The sequence below is a fragment of the Sphaerodactylus townsendi genome, linkage group LG14, assembly GCF_021028975.2.
Source record: "Sphaerodactylus townsendi isolate TG3544 linkage group LG14, MPM_Stown_v2.3, whole genome shotgun sequence".
Taxonomy (NCBI): Eukaryota; Metazoa; Chordata; class Lepidosauria; order Squamata; family Sphaerodactylidae; genus Sphaerodactylus; species Sphaerodactylus townsendi.
The window spans coordinates 37,421,475-37,444,803 of record NC_059438.1 but is presented as its reverse complement, the minus strand read 5'-3'; the positions used below and the strand labels follow the sequence as shown (position 1 = coordinate 37,444,803).

The following is a 23,329-nucleotide window of genomic DNA, read 5'->3' as shown; positions in this document are numbered from 1 at the left end:
GGCATTCCAGGGCAGGGCATTCCTGGGCGGGACTGTAACAAGGACGCAGCCGCTGCGCCGGTCCTTGGGCGGGAAACGAATGCACGCAGGCGCAGGCTGCCACGCACACCGGCGCACCTCCTGCTAGACTGCTTCAAGTTCTGCGCGCTACTGCTGAGAGGAGGGGCGTAACTAAGGCCAAAATCATGTGACAAAATCACCCATTAGTAACCCCCTCTCAGCACAAACAAATAATTAGTAACCTACTCTCAGGAACCTGTGAGAACCTGCTGGATCTCCCCTCTGGATGTGGTTCTAAGTGACCAAAGAAGGGGTTGCTATGTGCCCGAATTAAAATCTCATACCAGTGTGCAATTCTAAATTTCCTTTTCAGAAAGGCCTACTACGAGTGCTTGGCAACTCAACCAGTTGCCGTATTTTAGAAGTGATCAAAATAAATGTTTGATGATGCTCAAATGAGAAACAGGCAAAAAAACAGGTGAAGGCTGGACAGTAAGATGACCGCTGAGGCGTGAGTGACCACAGCTTGGCTGCACTGCAGTGGCGAAGAAGACATATTTTTAACCAGGGAGTCCCGGTGATGAAGAGGGAACCGGCATGTATAGTCATCGGGCCAGTTGGTCAGTGCGGGCAGCTTGCTTGCCAAGTCCCGAAGTTCCCAAGCATAAGGACAAGAACAATTGTACAGATTGTGGCCAGCTTGTAAGATCTGCAGGTGCTTCAGTTGCAGCAAGCTCTTGCTAGGCAGATGTGAGATCTGATTTTGATCAACACTAAGGACTTCCAGACCAGGGAGATTCTTGAGCGGGGGGACTGCCTGCAGCCTGTTGTTGGACAGGTAGAGTTCTTTCAAGGCAGGGAGTGAGAGGTCAAGGGTAATGATGCTGTTGGCGCTCAGATCTAGTACCTCCAGGTTGGGTGGCAGAGACCACTCCATGTGTTCCAAACCTGTGCCGGACAAGTTGAATACACGAAGGGACTGAGGCCACGTGCACTGGGCGGAGGAGGAGAATCCGGTGGAGAAATTATTCTGACTGAGGTCTAAGTGAGTTAGCATGTTGAGGGGGCCAATTGTCTCACACACGGCATGGTAAGAGGTCAGTTGGTTGTGGCGGAGTTTTAATACCTGGAGTTCTGGGAAAGCTCCGTGGCAGAAGGAGGACTTGATGCTCTCATCCTGGAAATAGTTTCCTGAAATATCAAGGGAGTGCAACCCCACAAACATCTGGCCAATTTTGCACGGGATGGAGGTGATCTGTGATTCAGTAAGCGTCAGATTCTTTAGGATCTCCAGCCACCTTGACACACCGGACAGTTCATCGCATCTGTCAGCCAGGGAGTCAGCGGTCGCTTTGTGGAAACGCAGAGAGGAAACCCTCAGTGGGGAAGGCCTCCCTGTTTGTCGCTGGCTGCCCATTCTAAGGAAAGTGCAGTTTACAAACTCAATTTCAGAGAGCTGAAGAGGATGGGAAGCAAATTCCAGGGCTCCGGGCAAGAGCACCTCCGGCACAATCAGGTCCGTGAAGACGAGCTTTCTAACTTGGAGGACCTCGAGAATATCGATCAGGTGTGGAGGTGGTTCCATCTGATAAAAGGCAGCAAATTGTTCCAGGTTTCCACCTCGCAGCTCGTACGTGGTGGCTTGCAAGCAGTCAAAGAAATTTTGCATCTCTGACTCCTCCAGCAGGGAACACACGCAGAGTTTTTCAGATTCAAAAAACTCACAGTCACTTTTTGCCCGGGGGAGGTTCAGTCCGAGGAGAAGGAGGGCCATAAAGGCCTGAGTTCTGCACACGATGCCAAGCCTAGAAAAAAAATAACAGAGGAGACTGATGGCAGGAGATCCAAAAGTGGTAACAACCATTTATGTCCTGTGTAGCATAGCAAGCCTTTATTGGCATAGACAGCAGTACAACAATAATAAAAACAGATTAAAAAGCATATACAATACAGGAAATAAATGTCAGGTCGAAGGAAATCTACTGGCATTTAGTAATTTCCAGGAGAAAGTCTGCCACTATCATACAGAGAGAAGGATCAGGGTTGTCCAACAAGTAGTGTCATCTAAATAAATCGGGGAGATATTTATGTCCTGTGGTGGATTTTGGGAGAGCAAGAGGTAGCAAATCATATCTGAAGCCTACGGTTTTGTCCAGTGGTGGGATCCAAACATTTTAGTAACAGGTTCCCATGATGGTGGGATTCAAACTGGCGTAGTGCCAATGGGGCTGGGCGGGGCGTGATGGGGGCGTGGCTGGGCATTCCAGGGGCGGGACATTCCTGGGCGGGGCCGTGGCAAGGACGCAGCCGCTGCGCCGGTCCTTGGGCGGGAAACGAATGCACACAGGCGCAGGCTGCCACGCACGCCGGTGCACCTCCTGCTAGACTGCTTCAAGTTCTGCACGCTACTGCTGAGAATAAGTAACCTACAAATAATTAGTAACCTACTCTCGGGAACCTGTGAGAACCTTCTGGATCGCACCTCTGGCTTTGTCTCTCTGGGGCTCTTGAATCACTTTTCCTGCACAGGTGGAGGAGAGCCCCCCTGCAAGCTGGCTCTTGGGAGGCTTCAAATACCCTCCACAAACTGGATAGATTGCACTATTTGCCTCTGCTTTGCCTTTGGGGGTGCAGCAGTGCCTTTGTGGCACCCCCAGGCATTATTGCATCATCTCAGAACTATTTGCATGGTCATCAGGTGGCCTTACCCTAAGGAAAATAGTCTACCCTCTTTAAAAGACCTGAAAGCAAAGGCAGTGAATGGAGACATAGGTCGTTTCCCCACTTACCATCTGCTGCGCGCTACTCTCGCCAAGTAGCGTGGGGTCCTGCGGCACTCCCCACTACAGGGGTGGCGACAACGCAGCCGCCTTGACGCTGCCACTCTCGTGCCCCCTCAGCACACGTCATTCCTGGTGCTCCTCAAAACGGCGCCTTTCTGCACGGGGTCATGGGGAAGCCCGGGAGCGCACCAGAAATGACGCGTGCTGAGAATAGTGCGCAGCAAAGGGTGGTCGATGGTAAGTGGGGAAACGACCATACACAGATAGGCAAGAACCAGAAAGGAGAACAGTGTTTCCAATTCTGCTCATTATGCAAGGGACCTCAGGGGGCTATAATGCCATGCAATCCATCCTGAGAATTAAAAGTGTGTGTGCCTTGGGGGAAGGATCTTGAATTTTCCCTGGTGTTTTCTGCAATAAGTGAGCTGACATTCCTCAGCAACTCATATTGTACTGAAATAACTGCTGTAGTAATGCAGAATCAAAGAAAACTTTCTTGGCAGGTCCATTGCATGAATATTCTCTACTTGCCAGCAGCTGATGATTTAGGTTACAGCATGACTCAGCCTCGCAGGAAAAGAACAGGGATGTATGCCTCATTTGCTGTCCCATCAGTTATAACTCTGTCCTACAACTCCAAATTAAAGTCTTTATTTCTGTGTTTTTTTAAAGGAGGACACTATAGGGCTTTCACTGATCTGCAGAAAAGGAAATGGGAAATAAAATCAGGGAGGAAATTCCTTTAGCCGTCATTCCTGCAAGAATTCCCTTGGGTTCTTGCAAGGCAAAGATGTTTGCTAGTCCAGAGGCAGTGTGCTGGAACGAGCTTCTGGCTTACAGCAAGAGACATCTCAACCCCAAAACAAAGAAAGGACTCACCCACCTCCTGCTCGGGCTTTCAAGATCCTTTCCTGCCACCAGAGAGGGCTCAGTGCCTTCTGCTTCCAAGTTGTCGTTCTGTCTGGACAGGTTTGCTCCCTTGATCTTGAAAACTGTGTCCTTTCTGGAACTGGGGAGAAGGGCGCAGAGTGCCTGTCCTTCACATTTCCAGATGTGATTTCATCTTCCTGAACTGTTTTTATTACTTCTACCAGAATTGCGCAAGAAATAACTCAAAATAGTTCATGGAAACTGCCTGGACCACTTTTTTTCAGAAACCTTTTGAGGAACTCCGAAAGCAGAAGGATATGGTTGTGAAAATATTGGTTAGCTGAAGTCTATAGATAAAAGATCCTCTGTGCACATTTTTCTCTTCCTCTACTGACTCAGCATGGGTGGCACGGCCGGTTCCAGGCACAGGAGGAAGGCAGTGATGCCACAGGACTCCTGACACAAACAGCCTTACCCTCGCTCTATGCCTCACTCCTACAAAGTCAAGTGAGGGTCTTGGGGAGGGAAGGGCAGGGCAGATGTGTGTGTACTGACCCACAGAGTCCCAAGGTTGATTTAAATGTGATGCTAGAAAGGCAAAAGCACTCCCTTGTGAGTCTAGGCATGCAGGAGTAGACATAAATTTTACTATGGTCTTAAAATGGTTTTGCAACAAGAGCTTTCCTACTGCATCCAATGTGAGGACGAGCACTAAACGCTTTTAAAGGCTTTGCCTTTGGCAATCTGTTCAGCAGCAGAGTTCTCCAGGATTTATCTATTAAAGTGTGATTAACAAACTTTAATTCTGATAACACAAAGGAGCAAGTGCGCTGAGTTTGACTTTTTGAACTATTAACCAGCAAACCAGACAAAACACTTGTAGAAGCGTCTTTTATTGAGATAAAAATTATTATTATTTTTATTGAGCAAGACAGAAAAAAAATTACAGGAATTAAAAAGTTAGCTCTACAATTACTTTAAAGGTAAATGCTAAAATTATCAAAGTTCCTGGCATTGCTTAGTTATATTATAGCAAGTAATATTTTTAAAATAAACCATTTTTCAGCTTTTTGTCACACTGCTTTTCAGGACTGTCAAAAGCCCAAGTGAAGTTTTCCATCATGAAATCTCACCTTGCCTTTTTCTGAGACTACCATTTAGACGTCTGATTTGCTTGTCACAGGAGTCCATATTTATAGATTTATTTTTAATTATAATTATATTTCTACCCTACTCATCCTGGCCAAAGCTGGGCTCAGGATAGCTTACAAGGATTAAAACATAAAATATTAAAATTCCAATAATAAATAACTTAATCCTGAAATTTACATACACATCTCAAGATGGCTTTTTCAAGAGGAGTCCCAGACCCCAAGCCTAATAATTGACACTACCCTACAACCCGATTTAATCCCTTTTACTGTAAAAATATATATATTTCTGGGCAGGGGAAAGAGATAGAGGGTTACACAATAAAGTGCTAGATGGAAAATGTCGATCTCATCTTTCTGTAAACCTGTTCTGTTATAATCATGTGGCTATTATCTAGATAACTGATTTGTTCATAACTAGAGATAATAATATAAGTGCAAATAAGGCATTCAGCAGAAAAGTGAGTTACATCTGATATAGAACAATAAAGAAGGCCAGTCTCAACTTTTAAAAAGCAATTAATCTAAGCATGCTTTACAGAAGTAAAGTGTACTGCAAACAGTGGGAACAAGGTATTTGGAGCAGTGTTTAATAAAAAAAGGAAAAGCTGTCATCTGTAACTTCTCCCATCACTGCAGATCTGTGATGGGAAAAACCATTCTTGGTGGAATTTTCATTTGTTTCATTTGTTTAGAAATACAAGAGCCTCTTAGAATCTGAACCAGGCAACTCTATGGGGAACAGTACTGTTTGCCAAACTGTGGTTGCCACAGGAATTCTTGCGGCTGGGCTGAATTAGTTCCAGAACTCCTCTCATGACTTTCTCCAAGGTCCCGGGGGTGGGGGTGCAGACAGAGGGTCAAAATTGCTCTCCTCCAATTTCCAAGTGACTTCTGTTTTAAAGGACATTTCCATAATGCATGTCGTTCCATCCCAATGTTAGACAGCATCATCTAACTTTTATGCGGCTGTTTCAGTTAATGGAAAGTAGCTGTAGGTCAGTGATGGCGAACCTTTTTGAGACCGAGTGCCCAAATTTCAACCCAAAACCCACTTATTTATCGCAAAGTGCCAACACAGCAATTTAACCTGAATACTGAGGTTTTAGTTTGACAATTCCAAAGCCTTTATTGGCATTATAAATTACAGAATTAATAAAAAGGGGCATTTGTCTATTGACTGGTTTCAGTTTAGAAAAAAACGGTTGGTTCCAAGGCATGCGTTACTCAGGAGTAAGCTTGGTGGTAGTCTGTGGCTTTGCTTTGAAACAACTGTGCAACTCTTCCAACGGGTAAATTACGACCCTTGGAGGGTTTACTCAAAAGCAAGCCCCATTGCCAGCAACCGAGCTTACTCCCAGGTCTTAACATGAAAATCAGTGGGGTTTAACAGGGCTTAACAGGGTTACCTACACTGCTTCCCCAAAACTAGGGCTCATTCCGCACATGCAGAATAATGCACTTTCAAACTGCTTTCAGTGCTCTTTGAAGCTGTGCGGAATGGCAAAATCCACTTGCAAACAGTCGTGAAAGTGGTTTGAAAATGCATTATTTTGCGTGTGCGGAATGAGCCTAGGTCTTAGGTTTAATGCTAATAATTGAGCCCAGCAGCCCAGGCCAGCCTAGATGTGGGGGTGGGGCACTCTGTTTGTGTGTGCCCACAGAGAGGGCTCTGAGTGCCACCTCTGGCACATGTGCCATAGGTTCGCCACCACTGCTGTAGGTAAAGTTCATTGACAGTTGAAAAGTGCTTGAACCCTGGGTTAGCTTGCAGACTCAGCAAGGAAAGATTAGTGATATCATAACTACTGCTGCAGTGTAACTCTCTTTAGGATTTTAAGTACTAAAACCCAGGTGCCTGGGCATCTCTGTTTCTGATTCAGATCCAGTCTGGAGTTTGTGGGGTACGCCTCTATCAGACATCTTGGGGATCCAGATCTGAAATGTTAAGAGGCAGAAAGAGACTGTAACAATTAGAGAGACGAAGTGAGAATACAGAAATGGATCTCTGATTAAAGGTGTTTCTTTTTAGTATTGTAAGTTGCACAGATGTATTTCTTTGTGTAACGCACCCACTGCTATGGAACATCAATAGCCCAACTGAAGAATTCACAGTTATAGAAGGAGGTACTTACTTACCATCACCTGCCACATTGTCAGTTGCTAAGGCGGCAAAAAGTTCCTGTCTAAAGACAAAACTGGAAATTGGTTCACCTTTAACCTCATCATCAACCTTTTATTGGCATGAGTTTAAAATACAACAGAGAGGTTGAGAAGAATCAAGTTAAAATAAGTAGGTTCAGACATTTCCAGCAGTTAAAACAACAAACAAACAAACAAACAAACAAAAATCTGTGGCGAATCTGTTGTGCCAGCGCCAGGAATTTGGCAACATCTAGGGATCTCTGAGAAAACTGATCACAAAGCAGATAGAAAGATTTGACCTTGTCTGATGAGTAGGCATAGTTCTCAGTATGTGGGTCTATATATTGTCTTCTAGTTGAAGCATACAGTTCGCAATCTAGGAGGATGTGCTCGATTGTTTCGATGGCTTTTTGTGAGCAGGGACACGTTCTTTGGGGTGCTGTGTGGTTTCTGGGCTGTAGGGTCGTGTTCTAGCAGCATTCTCTCCTGACGTTTCGCCTGCATCTGTGGCTGGCATCTTCAGAGGATCTCTGTTGGTATGGGAAAAGAAGAACGTTCTTTGTTGGTATGGGATCTGGAGAAATCTGCCGCTCAGGACTGCTGAGGGTAGGACGTCCAGTCGGGCTAGCATGAAGGTACGTCGGAGGTACGGCGAAGATATATTGTAAAAATACCTTGGTAGCCCTTTCACCTTTAACATTTGAAGGAAAGCTATAACAAAAAAAAATTTGGAGTGGAAAGACGTGTGGACTGATGACTGCTAGAAAATGCAATTTTGTTCACACATTTAATTGGAAGCTTTACACTTTAGTCCTAAACAGGCAGAACTATGTGAAGAAAAGATGTGTTCTATTTTAAAAGTAGTGAACATAGCTTGACAGCAAGGTGCTTGAGAGAGTGGTGGCAGTACAGGGTTTTCCATCTGCCTGCAGATTTGGGGATAGAACAGAAACTTAGCTGCTTTGCAAGATGACCTTCACCAGCTGGCCAACATGGGTACTTCTGTACGTTTCAGCTGCACATGCCACCATAATCCGGGGCTTCCTTTGGACTCGTCTGAGTTAGATCCTGCTTTTCAGGGGCCTCAGTCTAACCTTGAGGAGACTCCCATCCCACCCTACGGCCTTTGGGGTACTTCAGGATGCAATTTTGTCTCTCGTAGCTACTTCTAAGCACCTGTGAAACCGCTGAGAAAGATTACCTGGAAATCTGAGCCAGTATGCTGGTAATACACAACTCCAGTTCATGATGGGTCTAGTTACTTTGAGGGGGTCTCTGTTCTAGGCTGTGACTAAAACTGGCAAGCCAGAGCCTATGACAAAATAATGGCACTTAGTTATCAACTAGGGGTTCCATCTTATGTGTGTCAGGTTGACCGAAAGCCACAAAAATATTTAGAACTTTACATTTGTTTTTTTGTTTTAATCAAATAATATTTTGTGCTTGTAGTACATTGCAAACAAGACACAAGGAGATTGAGACCCGAAAGGGCAGTCATGAAGAAACTATAATAAGTAAGTGTAAGCAAGAGTCATCGAAGTCCAAGATCAAGATAATTCATACTATGATATTCCACATTACTGTGTATGGATGTGTAAGCTGAATTATGAAGAAAACGGATATGAAGAAAACTGATTAGAAAAAAAGAATTTGGATTTATACCTTGCTTTTGCCAACTGTAGGGAGACTCAAGGAGGCTAACAAACTCCTTTCCCGTCGTCTCCTTGTGAGATAGGTGGGGCTGAGAAAGTGAGAACTGTGACTAGCCCAAGGTAGGCTTCATGTGTAGGAATGGGGAAACAAATCCAGTTCACGAGATAAGAGTCTGCCATTTATGAAGAGGAATGGGGGATCAAACCCAGTTCTCCAGATTAAGGTCCACTGCTTTTAACCACTACGAGCGCCATGCAACAAAAAAAGGAGCACAAGAGGTTTGTTTTTCCATCTCAAAGGAAGAAGCCTCCAGCCAATACTCACCCTCTTCACTTCCCTGGGCCAGAGGAAGGGTGGCCAACCTCCACGTAGGTCACCGTGGTGGCGAACCTATGGCACTCCAGATGTTCATGGACTACAATTCCCATCAGCCCCTGCCAGCATGGCCAATTGGCCATTCTAGCAGGGGCTGGTGGGAATTGTAGTCCATGAACATCTGGAGTGCCACAGGTTCACCACCATGGACGTAGGACCTAGCGCGGGGTGGCCAACCTGTGGCGTGCCAGATGTTCACGGATTACAATTCCCATCAGCCCAAATTGACCATGCTGGCAGGGGCTGATGGGAATTGTAGTCCATGAACATCTGGCACACTATAGGCCTCCCCAGCCACTGGCAGGGTAATGGGGGTGGGGAGGGGGGTAGGTTACCAGCTCCAGGTTGAAAAACTCCTGGAGATTTGAGGGCACAGTCCAGGAAGGACAGAAGCCTTAGTTGGGGTACGATGTCATAAAGTCCACCCTCCAAAATCACCATTTTCTCTGGGGGAACTGATCTCTGTAGTCTGGAGAGCAGCTGTACTTCTAGGGCAAAGGTGTCAAACTCGCGGCCCAGCAGATGTTATGGACTACAGTTCCCATCATCCCCTGCCAGCATGATGCTGGCAGGGGATGATGGGAACTGTAGTCCATAACATCTGCAGGGCCGCGAGTTTGACACCTATGTTCTAGGGGATCCCAAACCCCACCTGAAGGCTGGCATCCCTAGTAAGACCTGACAGCCTCCAGAGTTACAACTGAGCTCTGAATGACGGATATCAATTTCCCTCGAGAAAAATGACAGCTCTGGTGGTGAGACTCTTTGGTATGATACTCCCCTGAGAGCCTTCCTTAGGCTCCACCCCCAAATATCCAGGAATTTCCTGAGCGGGAGTTGGCAACCGCACCACGGCGCGCCCCCTGCGCTTGGTCTGCTCTTTGCCTCCCGCGGTGGGTCTCCTAGCAACGGCGGCGCGCGGCCTAGGTCCAGGCCGGGAGGAAGGCCTCACTCCTCGGATGCGGCCTACGGCCTTCGATTTTCCTCTTCACCCCCTGAGGCTCTTGCTGGGCGGGGTGAGGAACGCCGGGAAGCCTCAACGCAAGCAAAGAAGAACCTTCCCCCTCCGCCTCGTCGCTTTTCCCTCGGCGGAGGCTGAGACCTGGAAGGGCCCGCAACGGCTATGCAGTCGCCGGGCTGCGCTCCCTCCGGCCTGGCGGGCAGGCGGAGCTGGAGAAGGAGCTGCTGCACCGTGGAAGAGCTGCGAGCCCGGCGGAGGGAGCGCGAAGCCGGTTAGTGGCGCCGCCTCTTTGCAAAGGGCCAGGCCGGGGGGCCGGCAGGAGCCGTGCAAAGCAGCATGGCAGAGAAGAGCGAGGATGCAAGCAATTGCCCAGGAAGGGGAGGCTGTTTGCTGCCTCTCAGTAGCTGCTGGGCAATGCAAAACAAACCCCCTAAAAATGCTAGGAATGCCAGCCTTCAGGTGGGACCTGGGGGGTCCCCGGAATAATCAAGGATCTGCAACCTGTGGCTCTCCAGATGTTCATGGACTACAAATCCCATCAGCCCCTGCCAGCATGGTCAATTGGTGGGATTTGTAGGCCATGTGTGGCAGGGGCTGATCGGATTTGTAGTCCACGAACATCTGGAGAGCCACAGGTTGCAGTCCCCTGCTCCAGCCTTCAGGTGGAACCTGGGGGGTCCCTGGAATTACAGCTAATCAAGGATCTGCAATCTGTGGCCCTCCAGATGTTCATGGACTACAAATCCCATCAGCCCCTGCCAGCATGGCCAATTGGCGGGATTTGTAGGCCATGCTGGCCATGCATGGCAGGGGCTGATGCGATTTGTAGTCCATGAACATCTGGAGAGCCACCGGTTGCAGACCCCTGCTCCAGACTAATCATAAGGATGGGAAGAGACCACTGGGGCCATGATACAGGAATGCAGAATCCAAGCACCCTTGACAGATGGCCATCCAGCCTCTGTTTAAAAGCCTCCAAAGAAGGAGACTACACCACACTCAAAGGCAGTGCATCCCCACTGTCAAACAGTGTCGGGAATTTCTTCCTAGGCCCCTTCCACACATGCAGAATAATGCACTTTCAGTCCACTTTGAAGCTGGATTTTATTGTGCGGAATAGCAAAATCCACTTTCCAACAGTTGTGAAAGTGGATTGAATGTGCATTACTCTGCATGTGTGGAAGGGGCCTTAGTGTTTAGGTGGGATCTCTTTTCCTGCACCTTGAATCCATTACTCCTTGACCCAGTCTCGGGAGCTAGCAGAAAACAAGCTTGCTCCCTCTTCAATGTGACATCCCTTCAAATATTTAAACATGGCTATCATGTCACCCCTTCACCTTCTCTTCTCCAGACTAAACATAGCCAGGCTCTAAGCTGGTCCTCATAGAGCAGTGGTGGCGAACCTTTGGCACTCCAGATGTTATGGACTACAATTCCCATCAACCCCAGCCAATTGGCCATGCTGGCAGGGGCTGATGCGAATTGTAGTTCATAACATCTGGAGTGCCAAAGGTTTGCCACCACTGTCATAGAGAGTTACTGCTACTGCAGAGATCAGTTCCTTTAGAGAAAAGGGATGCTTTGAAAGGTGGGCTCTGTGGCATTATGTATACCCCCACTCCCTGCCTTCACCAGGCTCCATCCACAGTTCTTCAGACGTGTCCCAGTCAGAATCTGGAACCAGTGGTGGGTATGACCTGGCAACTCTAACGTAAAGGCTGTAATAAGAACATAAGAACAAGCCAGCTGGATCAGACCAAAGTCCATCTAGTCCAGCTCTCTGCTACTCGCAGTGGCCCACCAGGTGCCTTGGGGAGCTCACATGTAGGATGTGAACGCAATGGCCTTCTGCCGCTGTTGCTCCCGATCACCTGGTCTGTTGAGGCATTTGCAATCTCAGATCAAGGAGGATCAAGATTGGTAGCCATAAATCGACTTCTCCGTAATCATGCTTTTAAATCTCAGATTTTCACAGATTGCTCTTCTAAAGTTCTTTATATCCCATGAGGGTTAATTCTAGAAAAAGTGTTTTTTCAGGATTAAATAGGTCTATCAGGATGGATGGATTTTTAAGTGGTGTTGCTGAACATTCTGCAGGTGAGCTCCCAAAGGCACCTGGTGGGCCACTGTGAGTAGCAGAGAGCTGGACTAGATGGACTCTGGTCTGATCCAGCTGGCTTGTTCTTATGTTCTTATGTTCTTATGTTAATATTTTTTGCTCTGTGTAGAAACCTTATAATCACCATTTAAGGTTATTTTCACTTCTCTGCTCTCTTTGTTGGACTCTGGCAATTGGGTGCTGCTTTGGTACAGCCCTGAGGAGGGCCCGGAGGCTGCAGCAGTTAGTCAGTAAACGGCTGTTACAGGAAGACGCATTGATCGATGAAGTGTGCATTGGAACAGACAGCAATACAACAGCACCCATTTCTGAGCAAGAGGTAGGATGTTTGGGGCTTAAATCAGGGTTTGCTGCACTGCATTGAATCTTTGGTTTGCTTAGGGATAACGGGCACATGTGATTATAAGTTGTCCAAACTACACAAAGATAGTGTGAATGTCCTCTTCCTTTCAAAATAAATGTTAACTAAAGAGGGCCTGTGTTAGAGTGTTGGACTGGGATCAGCAAGATCCAGGGCCAAATCTGCCCTCCACCATGAAAACCTAGGGCCAGTCACATGCTTTCAGCCTAACCTACCTAGTTGGGTTGTTGTCAGGATAAAGTGGAGAATTATATAACCCACTCCGGGTCCCCATTGGGGAAAAGGTGGTGTTTGAATGAAGTAAATAAATAAACATTCCCAACTCACTGGATCCTAATGAATTCAGTTTGTCTCATAGTTCAGTAGATTTAGGCACAGTTTAACCAAGGAGGTGTGCAATGTGCATGGGACAAATTAAAGTCCAATTTTATCCTAAGAAAACCATATTTTTGTAACTCTGATCTACATTTTTCCTTTATTATATTTGGCTATTCAGTTAAGAATTTTGAACGTCTTTAAGAGCTCAAAGTGACACAGAGTGGGGTTCCCATCCTGATAATGAGTTGAGTCCCACAGAGCCCTTCCTGTGGCATAAGGAACCGTCCCCCAGAGAGAATCCCCTTTGTGTGGTGGAAAGGTGAGCATCTCTGCAGTATCCAGCCTAGTATCCTGTCTAGTTTCAAAGACAGACATACACCAGATCTGTTCAGACTGTCTCCTGGGTTTCTAGGATTGTGCATTCCAACCATGATGGATAGTTCTTTCTCAAAATGCAGGCCCTACTTCAGCCCTGCCATTGACTCAGTATTGTTCCCTGGCAGATTTCAGAGCTGCTGAGGAGAACCCACAAGGGAATGGAAGAGAGGATAAAATCCCTGCGTCGCCTTCGATGGGGGCTACAACACAAAGAGACCCGGCAGAAATTCATCAGGTTGGCTAGCAGGTCTTGGTGGTGATTCATCGAGTGGGTGTTGCTTGCCTTGCTTGAAGGAAATAAAACCTCTTTGGGGTGTTTTGTCCAATGCAAGAACAGTCGTCGGTAGAGACAGACCCATATCTCCTTGGTAGCCTGGTTTGTGTTAGATATTTGTGAGTGGATATGGGCTATTAGTTCATAGTTTAACAGCCCATAGGTCACATTCCCATTTTTAAAAACTTTTACAAACAAACTGCGAAACAGAATTTTGCCACATCTACAACACAGTTGTGATTTAGATCATTTAAAAACAACCTTAATTTCGTGATATCTGGAAAAGGGGGAAATTTAACTCTATATTTCATTGGAAACTGTTTTCTTTCTGATTCATATTTAGGACAATAAAAACACATGTACAGGTGAATCAAGTATGTTCATTTGACAGTCACAGAATCTTAATTTTGAAGGAGTTTTTAAATAGTGGTCCTTAATCTGGGCTGTTGGGAGTGCATTGCAACGCATAGTCATATATGCTCAGTTAGTAGCTGGTTAAGGTGGCATAGAGTGGTTGAGGGCAAAACAGTTTGGGTACTGTTCATCTGGTTGTTTGACTAAGCAAAGACTTACATAAAGTATACAGAAATTAGTTAAATATGACAGGAGAGATGCTTCAAAAAAACACCATTGGTGATTGGTGTTTGGAATATGCTGCCACAGGAGGTGGTGATGGCCACTAACCTGGATAGCTTTAAAAGGGGCTTGGACAGATTGATGGAGGAGAAGTCGATCTATGGCTACCAAGCTTGGTCCTCCTTGATCTCAGATTGCAAATGCCTTAGCAGACCAGGTGCTCAGGAGCAGCAGCAGCAGAAGGCCATTGCTTTCACCTCCTGCATGTGAGCTCCCAAAGGCATCTGGTGGGCCACTGCGAGTAGCAGAGTGCTGGAGTAGATGGACTCTGGTCTAATCCAGCAGGCTCGTTCTTACCATGAGGAAGTGCTCTCCGTTAAATTTGATTATTAAACCTGCTGCTAATTCTGCTTTACCTCTATATTTGTATATTTACCTAAGTGCAAAGGAACCCAAGGGGGCAAAAAATTAGTTCGGCCAGTTTTTTGAGTATTAAGTTCCATTCTGCTGAAATTTGCATGGTCTCCTTGGGTCATGGAGCTTTTCAGAGTCTCGGGTGTTGGAGTAGCTGGAACTGTTTTCTTTCAATGGTACAGGTCAGCAGGAAAAGTATTCAGTGTGGAGTCTCTGCTTTCCAGTGTGGTGCAGCAGTCTCTAATCTGGAGAACTGGGTTTGATTCCCTGCTCTCCACATGAACAGACTCTAATTTAGAGAACCGTGTTCAATCCCCCACGTGAAGCCTGCTGGATGACCTTGAGCCAGTCACAGTTCTCTTAGAACTCTCTGCCTTCTGCAGGGAAGGGAAGAGAATGCCATTATAAGCAGCTTTGAGAGTCCCTAAGGTGTAGAAAAGCAGGGGATAACATCTTACTCTTCTTGCATTTGCAGGTTGGAAGGCGGCATGCGGACACTGGTTGGCCTCTTTACCAGCAATCTGGCAGATCTGCAGATGGAGGCAGCCTGGTGTTTACATGAATTATCGCATTCGCAAGACCCTGAGATTGTGGAGGCCTGTTTGCCAGCCACCTCCTACCTTCTTACCTACCTCTCTGGACATAGCCCAGTCCTCTCAGTAAGGCATGGATCTGTACTTCTCAAAGAGTCTGGCTTCTGAGGTTCAAAGTGTGGCTTTCCATCCACATTTGAGTCTGCTTTCCAAAGCGTGGCGTGGAAATGGTCTTCCACAGCATGCTTCACTTTGAATAGGAAGACTTCTGTTGGGGCTTTCAAGTTCATTGTTACCAAGAGATTGCCTGTAGTCTGAGTTCAGAGGACTAGACCTCCCAGGAAGGGTCTGTGTGACTTCTTTATGTGTAACCTCTGTAAAGGCATTTCTCTAATTATAGTTTCTAGAATGACTGTACTGTCAGCAAGCGGAGGGTGACTCTGAGGTAAAAGAGGATTCTTTGCTCTAAAATAAACAGTTATTTTTCTTAAATACAGAGTTTATTTTATAAATACAAGAGCATAACAGTTTCTGTATGGTTAATAACCATAATGGCTTCAGACAGGCACATCAGTGAAACAATTCCATAAATAGAAGCAGCTATTGCTTTCTCACTTGCTTTCTCACTTGCCATTTAGCTGATAATTTCAACACAGTTTAACTTTCCAACTTGCTACCCAGGTGAATAACTTGCACACACAACACAAATTTCTCTCACACTCCACAGCCCCTCACTCAAGTCCCTCCAAAAAGACACCGCTCTGCACTCCCTGTCACAAAAAGCCTCTTTCTGAACAGAGCAGTCAACTCCACCCCCTATGGTACAACTCACCCTCCCATCATAACATTCTTCACTCACCCACCCAGCCTCCCTCCTCCTTATTCCACAGACCTACATTCTAGATCTCAGCTACATACATTTCAACTCCACATTAAAACACAGAAACAAAACAACTAGAATTTACATGGCAAAACACGACAGGGGCCATTTCCTCATTTGGACCGAATGATCGCAGAAGAGGGGGGCAGAGAGGACTGAAGAACATGTAAGCGGAAAGTGTGAAGGGGGAGGTTAGAGTTGTCTTGACTTGTTGTAGTGGTTTGAACTTGGCTGCTCAGGCACCCTCGTGTGAGGAAGAGACCGGATGGGGAAGGAAGTCAGGTGGGATTCATCCATATTGTGTAGAGCACATCAGAAACTTGCCTTGAGAACAGACCTGCCTTCCATCACGGGTTGAGAGCTGAGGCTGCAGTAGGCCCACACTCCTGAAGAGCTCAGCAAAAAATGTCTAGTAGGAAATGACTGATCAGCTTAGTATTTATCTCCTCTGCTGTTTTAGGAACCATGTACTGTAAAACTATATCTGTGCATCCTTATTGGTTTCTCTTTTCTCTTGTGGGAACATCGCTGCCCGTAAAGTATTAGGGGGATGCTGTGCCAGGGGGAGGGGCTCCAGAATGGGGAATACAGAGAATGCTCTCCCCTTTGTGTTTCAGGAGCTTTGTTTGTACACACTGGGGAACTTGGCGGTGGAGACGAAGGTGGTAAAGAAGCATCTTCTGCCCCAGGGCATTATTCCAGTGTTGGCATCTTGCATGCAGGTGAGCGAAGAAGCAAGTCTTTCTTTTCGGCCGGGCTGATGGGAATCATAGTCCCTGAACATCTGAAGGGCCAGAGTTGGACACCCCTGTTTTAGGCTCTCTGCAAGTCAACTGTGTACAGGCTTTGTCTAGTCAAAGGGGTGTATTTTCTTCAGGAGAGAATTATCCACTCTCAGCTGTTAGAGCAAGTGAAAGCCATATTCTAAGAGAGGGCCTCTTGAAACGGGAGAGTCTGGATCCCTGTGGGCTCACCACCTCGCACCCCATTGGACCCAGGATTGTCTGGTCATTCTGCTGCCACCTGAAGCTATCTCAAAAACATAGCAAAACATCTCAAGCCACCCCAGATCGACTTGAACATGCATATTCCTTTGAGGGCAAAGCAACAAGCATGAGTCTGTAGAGCAGCGGTCCCCAACATAGTGCCCATGATATCTGCCAACACATTTTCTGGCACCCACCAATTTTTTTTTTTTTTGGAAATGGGTGGGGGTCAGGTCGTGGGTGGGGCCAGCAAAGCTTCTGATTGACTGCTGGATATTTCATTGGCTATGCATATTTTTTTAAAATGTTGCTTTGGCAGCAGCTGCCATCACAGCAAAAGGATCTAAAGTTAAGATGTGACAATCATTTTATGGTTGGCTCTGCCTTCTGCAAACAAAAATTTGTTGTCGTTTGCCCACCCTGCCGTGTCAGAATTCCACATGTGCATGCAGGCTGAAAAGGGTTAGGCTGAAAAGGGGTCTCTAAAGCAGTAAACTTGGGGGGGTGGGGGTGGGGTGGAGTTGTAATCCAGCCCATCCTGGGTGTCCATGTGACTTGTTCCTGTCATGATAATGGACATGTTTGAATCAGCTAACATTGGCTTTTTTGCCCTTAGTACAGGCTGCTTTTGAACTGAGCTCATGACTGGCAGCTAGAATTTTTAAAAAAGAAATGCAGAAGGGCTTCTGAGTTCTCCTCTAACTTACAATCTCTGCGTGAGGTCCTTTGCTGCACTTTTACTGTTTGCAGTTGTGTAGATGTTGGTAGCCTTGGGTAACTATGCATAATGGAATGGAACTGAAGCGTAGCCTCTGCTCCCTGCTGCTTGGTGCATATGACTCCTCTGAGCCCAAGGCATTGGCTGATGAATTTTGCATCCTCTGATTTCAGTCTCCTCACCTGGCGGTGCAGGAAGGCACTGGCTATGCTCTATCACAGCTCTTGCAGTCGAAGGAAGCTGCAGAAGAAATCATCCCGTAAGTAGAACAATATTTCAATTTTACCCAGTTGCGGATATCTGTGTGCATATATGAGATACAAGCTTATCTTCTGCTGCAATGTTAGAAGAAGGAATCCACATCTCTGTCGCATGCACATGCCATGTTGTATCTCAAGGAGCTGGTCTCAAGGAGCTGGTCTCAAGGGCTGGCAGCAAAGAGAGGGACTGGCTCAGTTGGCAGCAGCAGGCAGCTGTTTGCCCCAAAGACATATTCCTGCCTCAGCTGCCTCTTTGCAATAATGAGAGGAATTGGTTGCATAGCTTTGGGGGTGTTTCTCTTGCCCTGTCAGAGCCCTTCTTATTGGGTAATATAGCTGTATTACTCTCTCCTGTACTTCCCACGCCAGATGTTTGCTGCTTGCCTGCTTAATTCTCCCAATAACTAACACAGAAGCTTTTTTTGTCTCTGTTTCCTGTCCCCAGTTTGGTCCTTGATTCTGGCCTCTCCCAACACATCCTTCGCTTGGTTTGCTCCAATCTGGAACAGGGAATGGGAGTAGCGGTGGAATTTGCGTGGTGCCTGCACTACATTATTTGCAGGTAAGGGAGCTGGACTCAGATCTGAGAGACCCAGGTTTGAATCGCCCTCTGCCACAAAAGCTTGCTGGGTGACTTTGGGCCAACCACACACACACAGCCTAACTTACCTCCCAGGGTGGTTGTTTGGATAAAACAGAGCAAAGGAGAAGGATGTCAGCTGCTTTGGGTCCGTATTGCAGAGACATGTGGACTATAAATGAAGTGAATCAGTTTCTGGCTGTTGTGGGTTTTCCAGGATGTGTGGCCTTTGCCAGGTCGTTTTTGCTCCTTAGCCCAGAAAATCCACAACAGTCAGTTGATTCTGGTCCTGAAAGCCTTCGACAGTATATTAAATCAGTCCTTTTTAATTTAATGGGGTTTATTGCTAAGTGGACCTGCTTAGAATCCCTCCAAACTTCTGACTATGGATGGCTGAAGTTTTTAATAGCCAAAGTGCAGTACACATTTCTAGACAATTCCGGCTTGCTGTGGTAACCAGCCTTCCCTCCCCGCCAACCCCCCCCCCCCAAAAGGATTTCTGCTGAACGGTGAGCAAGTGCAATTGGAACAAAACCTTTTAATAACTTCTGCTGTTAAGAAACGGGAGGGGAAGAGGCATGATGGCACCCTGCCACCTCAGGCAACTTGCCCTCCTCTGTGTCCCATCTTCCCTCAGCCAGGTGAACAATTTACTGCTGATCTCCCAAAGGACTCTGCCAACTCTTGTGCAGCTGTTGGTGGCCCTGGCTTCCACGATGACGCCGTCTTCTGCCGAGGACCTGGAGCTGGTACAGTAAACCGGAAGGCTCTTGCTGATTTTTTTTTATTAACAATAAGCCTTTATTTGGCATAATCATCATAACACAATAAAAAAAACCTGAGATAAAAGGTACACAAATACAATGGTTTAAGATAGAATATAAATGATTGATGGTGCATCACCTCCAGTAAACATCGTGCTACCAATTCACAAGTTTCATTGTCAGAATTGTCCAGAAGGAAAGGGAGTCTACCTGATTCTCCCATTTCACTAGGTATCCTAGAAAGAATATTGGAATATTTTAATCTGATATTAGCAAATTTAGGGCAGCAAAGCAGTTGATGTGCCAATGTTTCAATTTGTTGTTCACCACAAGAGCATACCCTTTCACTCATTTCCAAGTTGTTAAATCTACCATGCAATAAAGCGGAGGGGAAAACATTGAAACAAGCAAGTGTGAGGGCTCTTCTCTGCATAGGATTAGTCAAAAATACAAATAGGGAGCCATCCTGTTTTGATATAGGGGTATTGAAAGATGTAAGGGTGAACAAGTTTTCATAGCAGCCCTAATCTTGCTGATTTGCTGACTGGTGGCCCAGCTTCTCCTGAGCACCTCTCCTTCCCCTCTGCTTCCAGCTGGTCTGCCCTGTGGTGCGGTGCGTGAGCAACCTCCTTGCCGAAGACGAGAGCCGCGGCGGTGAACTCCAGGCACAAGCTGAGGGCCTCCTGAGAGCCGTGTTTGTCTTCATCAGGACCTTCCTGCCCGAGCACCTCTTCCTGGTGCTGGAGTGTTTGTGGCTGCTTAATAACCTCACAGGTGTGTCCCTTTCACTTGGCGGGCCAAAGCTCACTCCAGGTAGGAGAGGGAGCCCATCATCTAGTATAGCTGAAAGTCCGACAGCTTGTGGGCTTTTGAGGCACTGTCCTTCAATAAACTGAACTGAGCTAATGTTGTTGCTCTCTCACATCTGTCAGGTTCTTGCAAAAAAGCCAGTGGAGTCACCTGGCTGGCTCCAAGAGCAGGTAGATGCCCTTAGTCCCAAGGAACTGATGCCAGTATTAACATAATTTGCTTTCAGAGCCTTCTACCCATTTCAGAGAGATTGTATCTTACAGGAAGGTCTTTTCAGCAAAGCCAAGGGGGCCTTGCCAGGTATATCATGTTCACGCATGGCAGGGTGACCCAAGCTAGGCTGAGTAGTCCAAGACCAAATAAAGAATTCTTCAAAGCCTAATTCAGCTTCCTGCCATCCCCTGTTTACGTGGCCCTTCCTGGGAGCCCTTTCTGCACTCTGTTCTTAATGAAACAGAGGCCCCTTCCGCACACGCAAAATAATGCGTTTTCAAACCACTTTCACAACTCTTTGCAAGTGGATTTTGCTATTCCGCACAGCTTTAAAGAGCACTGAAAGCAGTTTGAAAGTGCATTATTCTGCATGTGCGGAAGGAGCCAGAAAATGCCAGAAGCAGCTTCTGATCCTTTTTACATCCTGTTTTTCCCAGCTGACAATCCCACGGTGTGTTCTGCTCTGCTCAGCCTGGACCTCTTTCCGTCTCTGCTGCAACTCTTACACAGCCAGAAGGCAAGCGTGCCGGTAGGTAACAATCCCGATGGGTTTTGGGATAGAATCTCCCGTGCTGCGTAGGCTCTGGAGCTGTGTTCATGTTGCGCAACTGTGAAGGAGATGTCAGGCTTTTCTCCAGATGTCAGAAGAAGTGTCTTTTCTTGCAGTTATGATGTTTAAATTTTTTTGAAGACTTTAGCTGGGACCATTTTGATATTTAGAGAACCAGACACACACACCCTGAATGAACCACATGACGCCTGTCAGATACTAAATAAAGTGTTTTTAAAAGTGGATTCTAAAGGCCTTTTTAGGTGTAAAGTTGAGCATCTGTTCTGTTAAGGTGTAAACCCCCCCCCCCCCAAAAAAAAAAAACTTCCAGGACAACATACGGCCAATTTGATTTTGACGTGTCTGTTCACTGGTAAAGCTTGCTAAATTAAGTAACTATCAGGGGCTGTTCATCCGAACGTCTCTTGCCTTGTGACATGATGGCACGCACATACACAAGAACCGTTTGTATTTATACTTGTTCTGTTCCATATTCTTGTATTACATGAGGTTGGCGTGGTTGTTGTGGTCGTAAGGCCATGGAAATGGGTCGCTGTATGTTTATTTTGGTAGCTAACTGAATAACCAGTGACCCATTTACAGCCCATCCTTACCTGTTTGCCTTGCCTCCCCTTTCGATCAGCTTCCTCTTCTGGACAGTATGTCATTTTGTCACATGTTGCCCTTCAGACGCTGCATGTTTTTAACCCAGATACCATCCTGATCACTTGTGTGAGCTCGTGGCTTTACCAAGAACCTTGCGTTTGAAACAAGGGTGAATGGAATATTGTGGTTTGCTCAGTCACAGGGCTAGAGATTTGTTTAGCTGTGAAGATTGAAGTGAATACAGTACTGGTGAAGATTGAAGTGAATACAGTACTGTATGCCCTTAAGAAGGGTGGTCAGTTGACTTCTCTCAGAGAGGAACTCATCCGGATTTATTGATGAGGGCCAAATCAATAAGGTAAAAGGCTCCAGTTGCTGTACTGACTGATCAGCTGCTGCATCTCCAGGAGGGGAGGCGAAGAGCAGTGTAAGCATGCAGAATAAAGAAACGCTAAAGATATTTAAGGAGCCGCATGGCGTAGTGGTTAAGTGCTTGCACTGCCGCTCACACGGTCAGGAGTTTGAGCCCCCTGTGGGTCAGATATCCTGGCAGCTGGCTCATGGTCAACTCAGCCATCCATCCATTCCTTGGTCGGTAAATGAGTACCTAGCACATAACTAGGGGGTAAAGAATAGCCGGGGAAAGCAATGGCAAACTACCCCACAAAAACGGCTTGCCTATGAAATCACTGCTTGCAGTGGTACCCCAGGGTTGGACACAACTGAAAGGGGAAACTTTACCTTTACCTAAAGATATTGAATGCTCCAGACGTCCTTGCTATTTCTGTACAAACCAGAGTGGCAAGTGACCAATCGCTGTCCTTTGTTGTCCCGCTCTGCAGGTTCTAACAGTGCTGTGCAACGTTGCGGCCAAGGGGCCTGCCCACTGCCAGGCACTGCATCAGAAGGCCGGGCTTCCTTCTCTCCTTGGCGGCCTCGCTCTTTCTGATGACCAAGCAGTGGATCAAGCTCTGGAACTGGCACACCTCATCTTGCTACACTGGCCAGAGGTAAAGATTGCATTTGATATGCATTATTGCGCTCGGGCTCCAGATGTGCCGCTGAGCACAGGGGCAGGTCTAATCTGAATCTCTCTCCCACTCTCGACTCAGGCTGCCCTCGACTTTGTGGATCAGTCTGGACTTCAGACTCTAGAGCGACATCGAGATAACCTGCAGTTGCAAGAGAAGGTGGAGGCACTCATCACCATGGCCTGCCAGCTGGCGGCTCCCTCTAAGCACTGCCCGCTTGAGGTTTCAGCTGAAAATCTGTAGACTTTGTTTTTTAAAAAAGTGAACCAGAGACATGTCACCTGTATTGCAAGAAAGAACTAACTCTCTCCCTTTGGGAAGGGCATTATCGTTCTCCCAATCCTATGCCAGGGCTGGCCTTGGTGCTCCCATCAGGTCGCCCACCTTCCTGACACCTCCCACTGCTCCCAGTGTTGTACACGGACCCTCCAGAACAGGCCCCTGGGCTGACGGCAACTGCAAAAGGTGAACATAGACCCCCCCCCCCCATCACTTTCCTGGGCTGCAGAAAATTGGTCACCAGCTGATGATGTCATTGGCTGGCGTCAAAGACCCAAGCAAGCTAGGGAAGCAAAAGCCTCCACAGGCAACCCAGCAGTCCACATGTGATCGCCTAGGGTGGAGAGCTGGCAGTAGCCAACCCAATAGCTTACCAATAGCAATGGCCAGTGAGAGAGAGTGAGGGAGGACAGGTGGGTGGGGATGGCAACTGAGGTGAGTGGCTCAAGCTGTAGGAGTGGAACTGGGGGTGAATGGCCGGGGGCAGCCGGGGGGGGGGGGGGGGGCTGCACAACCAAGTAAAAGAGAGGAAAAGGCGCCCCCTCCTAAGTTCAGGAGTGGGCAATCCTCTAGGAAAGAGTGGGAGGACATAACCAAAACGCTGTCCCTAGTCCGCGATTGGGAGGAAAGCTCTAGAGGTGGCATGGCACAATGGCTGACGACCAAGGGGCAGGATCAGTGAGAGAGGAGCCTCACAAATCACCAAATAAATAACCTCTACTAGTTGTGGCTTTGTTCTGC

The 23,329-nt window shown here is 47.0% G+C and overlaps 2 protein-coding genes across 5 annotated transcripts; one reads left to right on the top strand and one right to left on the bottom strand.

The window, feature by feature from the left end:
- Window positions 1–197: 197 nt before the first annotated feature.
- Window positions 198–3,820, bottom strand: CD14 (CD14 molecule). Of its 2 annotated transcripts, none has more exons than XM_048516133.1 (2): window positions 3,667–3,820; window positions 198–1,805 (listed from the first exon to the last, which is right to left on the bottom strand). In XM_048516133.1, exon 2 carries the CDS (start codon window positions 1,772–1,774, stop codon window positions 452–454), a length of 1,323 nt encoding a protein of 440 aa, XP_048372090.1. In that variant the 5' UTR covers window positions 1,775–1,805; window positions 3,667–3,820; the 3' UTR covers window positions 198–451. The 2 variants fall into 2 exon arrangements, 1 of the variants encoding a protein (XP_048372090.1); XR_007246176.1 differs by having other exon boundaries at window positions 1,738–1,805; window positions 3,663–3,820.
- A 6,184-nt stretch (window positions 3,821–10,004) lies between these two features.
- Window positions 10,005–23,311, top strand: TMCO6 (transmembrane and coiled-coil domains 6). Of its 3 annotated transcripts, XM_048515555.1 has the most exons (12): window positions 10,005–10,209; window positions 12,252–12,376; window positions 13,240–13,349; window positions 14,854–15,037; window positions 16,409–16,513; window positions 17,669–17,754; window positions 18,201–18,317; window positions 18,973–19,084; window positions 19,693–19,873; window positions 20,560–20,651; window positions 22,121–22,288; window positions 22,391–23,311. In XM_048515555.1, exons 1-12 carry the CDS (start codon window positions 10,101–10,103, stop codon window positions 22,550–22,552), a joined length of 1,551 nt encoding a protein of 516 aa, XP_048371512.1. In that variant the 5' UTR covers window positions 10,005–10,100; the 3' UTR covers window positions 22,553–23,311. The 3 variants fall into 3 exon arrangements, with proteins under 3 accessions (XP_048371512.1, XP_048371514.1, XP_048371513.1); XM_048515557.1 differs by lacking the exon at window positions 12,252–12,376 and having other exon boundaries at window positions 10,090–10,209; XM_048515556.1 differs by lacking the exons at window positions 10,005–10,209; window positions 12,252–12,376 and adding an exon at window positions 12,425–13,055.
- Window positions 23,312–23,329: the final 18 nt, after the last annotated feature.

What these genes read in the sequence shown, in the direction of transcription:
- TMCO6 (XM_048515555.1), top strand. Translation starts at nt 10,101, where the DNA reads ATGCAGTCGCCGGGCTGCGCTCCCTCCGGCCTGGCGGGCAGGCGGAGC. An exon ending in CTGCACTACATTATTTGCAG is followed by an intron (nt 18,318 to 18,972) that starts GTAAGGGAGCTG and finishes ATCTTCCCTCAG; the next exon opens with CCAGGTGAACAATTTACTGC. An exon ending in GCCAGAAGGCAAGCGTGCCG is followed by an intron (nt 20,652 to 22,120) that starts GTAGGTAACAAT and finishes CCCGCTCTGCAG; the next exon opens with GTTCTAACAGTGCTGTGCAA.
- CD14 (XM_048516133.1), bottom strand. Translation starts at nt 1,774, where the DNA reads ATGGCCCTCCTTCTCCTCGGACTGAACCTCCCCCGGGCAAAAAGTGAC.